Source organism: Perissodus microlepis, chromosome 2 (genome assembly GCF_051167445.1).
Source record: "Perissodus microlepis isolate ML-2025 ecotype Zambia chromosome 2, ASM5116744v1, whole genome shotgun sequence".
Classification (NCBI taxonomy): domain Eukaryota; kingdom Metazoa; phylum Chordata; class Actinopteri; order Cichliformes; family Cichlidae; genus Perissodus; species Perissodus microlepis.
This window is the reverse complement of record NC_140462.1, coordinates 31,532,029-31,540,197: the sequence shown is the minus strand read 5'-3', so window position 1 is coordinate 31,540,197 and position 8,169 is coordinate 31,532,029. Positions and strand designations below refer to the sequence as shown.

Sequence of the window (8,169 nt, the reverse complement as noted above, 5' to 3'; positions counted from 1 at the left end):
GCGTGCTTGTTGTTTTTGTCTGCTTCCACTTGTCTTTGCACTAGGATGATGTAAATGTGCAGTCATATTCGTTGTGTTCCCACTAGTGCTTTCAGGTTAATCTCGTTGAAATGACCTTAACGCCACAACACGGCAAATCTCCGTTAACGAGCTACCCCTGATTGCCCCGTGCATGGGGCTAGACGGCCAACACGTTAACGAGCTAACTGCGCTAACACACTAGTTCCCACCCATGTAATTAAGCATTGCGTGGCACATCCAACATACTGTTTTACTTTAGTCCATGACGCGCTTACCTTCAGGGTCATACGTCACATGAAAACCAAAATAGTTCCAAAGGCCAGATCTGAATGAGGGTGGGGGAGGTTCAATTTGCCATGTTGCAAGGAGAGCTTAACTTCTGACTCGCTAGCTTGCCCTGCGCTCTTCCTTCTGACGATGCTGTCTGTGTTGAGCGCTCAGTGGATCTGCGCTCGACAGTGCAGCCTAGGCGGAGTAGTCGAACGCAGATTCACTGAGCACTCAACACAGACAGCATCGTCAGAAGGAAAGTTGATAAAATAAATTACAAATTTTGTATTGTTCGATACATATGCGTACCGAACCGAAAGCACTGTATCGAACGGTTCAATATCGATACGAATATCGTTGCACCCCTAGTATCTACTCATACCCTAAAACTCTGACATCTGCGTAGATGCTCTGTCCATCGACAGATTTTTCACTGCTCCTTGGATTTCGTCTGACTTTCTTCTTTGTAAAATTAGGTACAGAATAAACTAAGGGCTCTTCAGTTACCTGTTGAAATAATGTGACAACTTGATTAAATGTATAAAACATAAATGTTCCAGTGCAACAATTTAGTTTTAAAACAGCCTACCTGCTGATGTTGTTGGTTGCCTGTGGTCATGGTAGAATGTGTTTCCACTGCAGCAGCAGCTGGAATAAATTACCCAAAAAATAATAAGTACAGATGCAATGAATTTCATAATATACTGAAAATTAAATATAGATAAATATAACAGGAAATTCATTACCATTCGAACAATTATATTTCTTGTTCTTGAGTACATAACTCAGTAAGGCTATAACCATCAAACTTATTGCCAAAGCAGCACACAAAAGAAACACAACTGTGTTGACCACCTGAGAATCACCAAATGACCAAATGTTGTCTGAAAAACAAAAGGATCAAACACGAAAGGTTAATCGCTATGAAAACATTTCCTTAAATGTGCCTCCTGAAAACTAGAAATAATCTGAAGATGCATATATTACATAAAGGTTGTTACCTTCAATATTCAATTTTGCTCCATTACCAAAAATGATATGTCCACATGTTGCCACAGCACAATAGTAGTTTCCAGAATCAGAAGAGCTGATATTGTTCTTTGAGAAGTTGTAGACACATTTTCGAGGAGAATAAACATCAGACTGCCTCTCACATTCATCACCACTGCTTCTATAAACGTAAATCACACTGGGATATGTTTCATCCATTCCTGCTCTGAACCAGTACACATCCTCTGGACATGTATTCTTCTGCAGGCCAGAGAGGACCGAACACTGTAGAGTTACTGAGTCTCCTTGATATATCGGAGCTGATGGCAACTCTTGAATGACAACGGGGATGTCAGGTTCTGGTCCTGGAAAATAAAACAAAGTATGTACAATTCATTTAAAACCACTGCAAGAATTGTTATTTTTCACAGTCATGAATTAAGCTAAACTTATGCCACCAACTGTCCCTCAAACTTATGTATGATTCTTAACAAAAGTATTTTACCACCCATCATGAAAACAAGAAAACAGAAAAATGTATCAATCTGCCACAAACTTGTTTAAAGGCAAAAGTTATATTGTTATTTATTAGACAAACAGCAAACTGAATTCATGTTGTTATACACTCATTTAAGCTGACTTCTGTTCAGGAATGCAAGTAAATAAGATTTGGTATCTTAATAAAATATAGTAAAGTACTTTACTATATTTTCAGCTTTTTTGTAAAACAGTACTTTTAGAAATTCAAGTATAATACTGATATTTTATTATAAACATATGCTTCTGCATGCTGGTGCATTATTCAACAGAGAAACATGAAAAATCATTTTTCTAATAACTAGTAATAACTAGTAAGTACTGTTAATTAAGGGCAGCTATGGCATAAACCTTACAATGAGAGGTAGTTAATAAATGTGTAAATCAACATAAATTCAAAGTTGAGCATCAACAAGGAGAATATTGTGTCATTTACCTTTGACTCTTAGGAAAGTAATATTCCACAGTGTTGCTTTGAGTTCAATCACTTCTTCACAGTAATAGAAGGCAGTGTCATTGAGCTGTGTCTGAATTATATGGAGAACAAATGTTCCTGTTTCCTGCTTTGTTGTAATACGAGGAGTTTTGTTAACAGTGCCATGATCAAATGTGTAGGTCGCCCCTAAGACTTCAGGCAGATTTCCAGCAACAACTCGGATCCAAAAAAGTAATCCTGACAAGTTAGACCGGCGACTACACGTCAGAGTCACATCTTCTCCAAGATGAACATTTTTTGTTACAAAGCTTTGGTCATCCATGCATCCTGAAAAATAAAGACAATCCTTTACATTTATCCAAGTGTAAAAGGTAACAATTACTGAAAACAGGGAAAACTGAACACAGATGCATACTTACGCCCAGCTGTGAGTAAAAGAGCTATGCTCAATATGATCAACATTTTCTGGTTCAGTCCTCATTTAAAATTAGATTTCACTGCAAGATGATTAATCTTAATGTGGTTTTATCAAATGGGAGGGGACAATGAGATGGGAGGGGACAATGCAATGGGGGGTAACCATTTTAAAACAATCTGATTGGTCTGTAATAATGTTAGCTTTTAAATGTCTTTCCAAAGTTAAAATTATCTCATTGTCTCCAATGAACATACATGACACGAGCAGTCATCACAACACAAGTAAAATTCTAGAATAGATTTCCTGTCCAAAATTTCCAACCATGTTACAAAGAGAAAAGTTCCAAGACATCACTTTTTGCTTAGTTGCTCTATTGGGCCAAAAAAAGTGGCTAAATATTACCAGAAAAAGGCAATCATGGAAAATTGTATCCAAGATTTTACATTATAATTCATGATATAATTTTTATTATTGATAAACACAACATCATCAATACAAGAAGACGAAAAATCTTCACCAAAACACAAAATATGGCTGACAATACAGGTTCCGTGTCAATCGTATGTCAAGAGAAAAACTACTATTTTGTGATTTTGCAGTAAAGAGGCTATATTAAAAGAAAATGTTGCTTCGTTTATTTTGGGCTAAACTAAAACCATGAGAATTTATATGATGTCAGAGCTTTCTTTTGGTAACATCTTACACACGAGTCTTTTATTCTCTTTGCACTACTGCCACCATTTGGTGGAAGCTGGTTTATTAATTCACTAAGAAAATTTAATTCAGGTAGCAGGTTTTTTCTTACTGAGATGCTTTTCTGACTGATGTTAGCTGATATTAGTAGATTTAGATTTTATATCTACATTATTTTGGATAATCTTTGAACCCACTGGACCAAAAGTAATCTGTCTTTAATATCCCTACAGATTACTTTTCATTTTTTGCTTGTTTACATGCGTTTTCCTGGTCTCTCGCTGCATCTATACTAGACAATTCATAAAAAGTGACCCTTGATTACTTTAAAAGTTAACAAAAAACAACTACTATTACTCCAAAAAGTTGATTCTGTTCATCTGGACGTAGCGTTTTGTGGGAGAAATGTTTCGTCACTCATCCAAGTGACTTCTTCAGTCTCAGCTGACTGCAGGTTTCGCCAATCTTATAAACAGTACATTTGCATAATGACTGAAACCAGCCCACTGAAGGAACAATGGGCTGGGAGGTCAGTTCCTTAATCTTAATTATGCAAATTCTCAAGACCATTGATCAACAACCGCTGACCAAAACCTACTGATCAAAGACCACTGATCAATGGCCATGAGTACCATTCACAGAGAGTTGGGGAATGGCTGCAATCACAGCATTGTAAGATGGCGAAAGATGTACCCTTAGGCCCCCTCCTCGATTCAGAGATGGTCTTTCCCTTTTCACGTAAATGGCCTCCCTGACTCCGCGCTCAAACCAGCGTTCTTCCCTCTCCAGGATGTGAAGATCCTCATCCTTGAAAGAGTGTCCACTGGCCTGTAGGTGTGAATAGACTGCAGAGTCCTGGCCTGATGAGGTAGCTCTTCTGTGTTGTGCCATCTGCTTCGCCAGAGGTTGTTTGGTTTCCCCGACGTATAAATCCTGGCAATCCTCCTGGCACTTAACAGCGTACACTATGTTACTCTGTTTGTGTCGGGGGACCCGATCCTTGGGGTGGACCAGTTTTGGGGTGGACCAAACAGAGAAAAGCATCCTTGCTAAATGGCTGAATTTTGCTGTCACACTAAGACAAATCCCGCTAGTGGAGCTGATCACAGCCACAGAAACAGCAATTCGTAACAACAATATTGCAGAAGTGGAAGCAGAGCAACTACGGACGAAAGTTTCGGCCTGTCTCAGCAATGCAAAGCCCCCAGCATCCAACATCACCATGGAGGAGAGGAAGGCACTCACATCACTTAGTGATGACAACAACATTATCATCCTTCCGGCAGACAAGGGTAGGTGCACAGTATTGCTAAACCAGAAAGACTATCATGAGAAAATTTTGTCACTACTCAGTGATGAAAATACTTATGAGCCCGTGAAACGAGACCCAGGAAGTGGCTACAGGAAGAGGGCGATAGACTGTCTGAAGCAGTTAGAACGAGACAAGGCTATTGACCAGACCTCATACCACAGGCTATACCCAGGGGAACCTACACCAAGTCTGTATGGTTTACCAAAAATACATAAACAGGGTGCACCTTTAAGACTGATTGCCTGCATGATCAACTCTGTCACCTATAACATCTCCAAGTTTCTGGCTTCGATCCTCAACCCGCTGGTGGGCAGCTCTGAACACCACATCCAGAACACCCTGGATTTTGTTGAGAAGGTGAGAGATGTCATTATGGAGGCAGATGAAACCATGGTCTCGTACGACGTTACATCTCTCTTCACTTGCATCCCAGTCACGGAAGCGCTGGAGGTAGTCCGTAAGAGGTTACAGGATGACACCAACCTCAGCAACAGGACCACTCTCAGCATCGACCAAGTGTGGTTGCTTTTGGAACTGTGTCTTCATTCCACCTACTTCACATACAAGGGTCAGTTCTACAGGCAGAAACATGGGTGTGCCATGGGCTCCCCAGTTTCACCCATCGTGGCCAATTTGTACATGTAAGAAGTGGAAAAGAGGGCTTTGCTATCCTACCCTGGAATACCACCAAGCCATTGGTTCAGATATGTGGATGACACCTGGGTAAAAATCAAATCTCAGGGCGTACCACAATTCACGGATCACATTAACTCGGTGGACCGACACATCAAATTCACCAGGGAGCAGGCCCGGCCCTAACCAATCTGGCGCCCTAGGCAAGATTTTAGGTGGCGCCCCCCTACATCGGCAGTGTAGTGTATGTACTCACAAGAAACCGAATAGCTTTGTCTTTGACCTTTTTTTTTTACTTAAAGAAAGCAAATTCACAATCAGAATAATTAACAAGATAAAAAAATATATGAATAAATAAATGAATACAAAAAATAAAAAATGAATATATGAAATACAATAAATTTTACATACATAAACACAATAAAACGTGTCAACAAGTTGGATAAAATAAATTAAAAATACAATATAAATAAGGCACTGCACAAAACAAGATATTAAATAAACCAGTATGACTTTAACAACTATATTACAAAAAGGGGATCCTACAGAGTTCTCTAGTTGTGCTTTTTAATACTGCATTAACTAGAATGACTTACAAATTACTGTACACCACCCCCTCATCAACCTCACATCACCTGCTACAGCCTTACTCTCCTAGTCTTTCTTGCAGCAAAGTCATCTACAACATCATCATATGACAACTGATTTGAGACCACATGATTTATGCTTATGATGGAAAGTCCACTGAGACGTTCTTGCATCATAGTAGATCTCAGGTAGGTTTTAATGAGTTTGAGCTTAGAGAAGCTTCTTTCAGCAGCAGCCACTGTAACAGGAAGAGTGGCAAAGATTCTCAGAGCAACCCACATGTTGGGGTAAATTTCTGCCAGCTTCTTCTCATGCAGGAAGGTCAAGAGTTCCATGTTTGTCATGTTCTTTGATGGCAATGGTGGGAAATTCTGCATTTCCATTGCAAGTTCTGTGCCATTAATGTCCGGCTGGCTGTCATGGGTCAGAGTAGTACTCAGTGTTTGGCACTGCTGTAGCAGCTCTTCTTTTTGTAAGTTGTGGAAATTGAGGAGTACTCCAAACTTGTCATTCACCTCTCCAAGGTTCTGAAATCTCTCATCAAGTGAAGAGATGGCTGTATCCACTACCACATTAAAAAATGTGGTTTCCATTTTTTTAAGTGCATCTTGTATGGGCTCATCTGGAGACTCATAACCGAAGTGCCTTTTGGTGGTTCTCAATCGCTTTTGTTTGAGTTCAGCCTCCACATTCATTTCTTCACACATCTCCTTTGCCGTTGTCTGTGCATCAGAAAATCCAGTGTTTCTGTAGCTGGTGAGGGAATCTTTGGTTTTCTTCAGCAAGTCGACAGCCACATCTAGCTGCATGGAGGGCGACTGCATGAGTTTACTCACATAGTGGATCTTGCTGAGAATGTCATACCAGATGGCTGTACAAATGCAAAAACGATAGGATCCAATCTCCTCAGCCAAAGACTGGGCTTCAACTCTGACCACAGGGTCTGTAGCTGTTTCCCTCACCTCCAGAAGAGCCTCTCTGACTTGCCGAGCCTGATATCTGACTGCCTCAATGCTTTTTATCCTGCTTTCCCATCTGGTCTCAGCCCATGATTTCAAGGTGGTTTTCACATGTTTCAGGAGAACACCCCACCTATGGGTGGAGGCTGAGAAGAGCTTGAATAATTTTGCTAAATGCCCAAAGTAGCCAAGGGCATCTGGTGAGCTTTTTGCAGCATCAGCTACTACCAGATTTAAAGTGTGGGCACCACATGGGACCAAAAAAGCTCTTGAGTTTAGCTGAAGCAACCTTGCCTGAACACCTTTATTTTTTCCCTTCATGTTGGCCCCATTGTCATAGGACTGTCCTCTGCAGTCTTCAAAAGGAATGTTAAGCTCCTCTATCCGTTTTAGGATGAGAGTTGACAAATGATCTCCTGTTGATTCCTCTGCAACAAGAAAGCCCAGGAAATGCTCTTTAACTTGTGGTATGTCTTCTTGTGACACTATCCTGACTATGACAGAGAGCTGTTCCTTATGACTCAGATCAGGTGTGCAATCTAAAATGATGGAGAAATACTTTGATGTTTTGATATCTTCCACAATGCGTTTTATTATTCTTGAACTGATGGTGTCAATCAGTTCAATTTGGATTGTTTTTCCCAGATAATGTATGTGACTGCCAGCTCCACTTTCTACTCTACTGACATGCTGCTTCATCACTGGATCAAATTTGGCCATAAGCTCCACTTCTTTCAGAAAATTGCCATTGTCTGGTTTATTTAATGTGTCTGTGGACCCCCTGAAAGCCATGTTTCTTTCAGCTAAGGACTGAATTATTGCCACCAAACGATGTAGAACTTCACGCCACCTTTTTCTCTCAGCCTCAGCAAGTGCCATCTCTTGTTTATCTATTGTGAGTCCTTTCGCAAAACGGACCTCCAAGTCCTTCCATGTTGCCATGTGAGCATTATGCTCCTGGCTATCCTCATGGACCTTGAGCAAGTGGCTTGCATTTTTCCAGTCCTTCAGACCTTCCCTACTCAGTTTGTAATCTCTCTTGGAAAACATTTTGCAGCAGAAGCAGTGCAAGCTATCCTCTTTTTTCGAATACATAAGCCAGGTTCTTCTCACCTTTTCCCCATTGATTAAGAGTCTGTTAAAATAATCATGCTGACACCTTCGCCCGTCTTTCTGTTTCGGGAATGTGAAGTCACTATCAATTACAAATGGACCTCTGTGAACTAACTCTGTTCGTACCTTTTCAGTTAAAGCAGAAGGCCAGTCAGCAGGGTCTATTGGTGCAGCAGGAAGACCGCTTGATGCTGCTGCA

General features: G+C 40.5%; 2 protein-coding genes across 2 annotated transcripts; both read right to left on the bottom strand.

Moving 5' to 3' along the window:
- Positions 1-663: 663 nt before the first annotated feature.
- On the bottom strand, positions 664-2,581 carry LOC146392917 (uncharacterized). Its single transcript, XM_084907818.1, has 5 exons — positions 2,255-2,581; positions 1,293-1,646; positions 1,038-1,175; positions 881-939; positions 664-798 (listed from the first exon to the last, which is right to left on the bottom strand). The coding sequence occupies exons 1-5, from the start codon at positions 2,574-2,576 to the stop codon at positions 664-666; spliced, it is 1,008 nt and encodes a 335-aa protein (XP_084763944.1). The 5' UTR covers positions 2,577-2,581.
- A 3,367-nt stretch (positions 2,582-5,948) lies between these two features.
- Positions 5,949-7,907, bottom strand: LOC146392916 (zinc finger MYM-type protein 1-like). Its single transcript, XM_084938198.1, has one exon. The coding sequence runs from the start codon at positions 7,905-7,907 to the stop codon at positions 5,949-5,951; it is 1,959 nt and encodes a 652-aa protein (XP_084794324.1).
- Between the last annotated feature and the right edge of the window lie 262 nt (positions 7,908-8,169).

Excerpts from the sequence above, each read along its gene's own strand:
- LOC146392917 (XM_084907818.1), bottom strand. The coding sequence starts at position 2,576 with ATGGATGACCAAAGCTTTGTAACAAAAAATGTTCATCTTGGAGAAGAT. Across the intron at positions 1,647-2,254 it reads TACTTTCCTAAGAGTCAAAG|GACCAGAACCTGACATCCCC; the intron begins GTAAATGACACA and ends TTTATTTTCCAG. Across the intron at positions 940-1,037 it reads GAAATATAATTGTTCGAATG|CTGCTGCTGCAGTGGAAACA; the intron begins GTAATGAATTTC and ends AATTTATTCCAG.
- LOC146392916 (XM_084938198.1), bottom strand. The coding sequence starts at position 7,907 with ATGTTTTCCAAGAGAGATTACAAACTGAGTAGGGAAGGTCTGAAGGAC.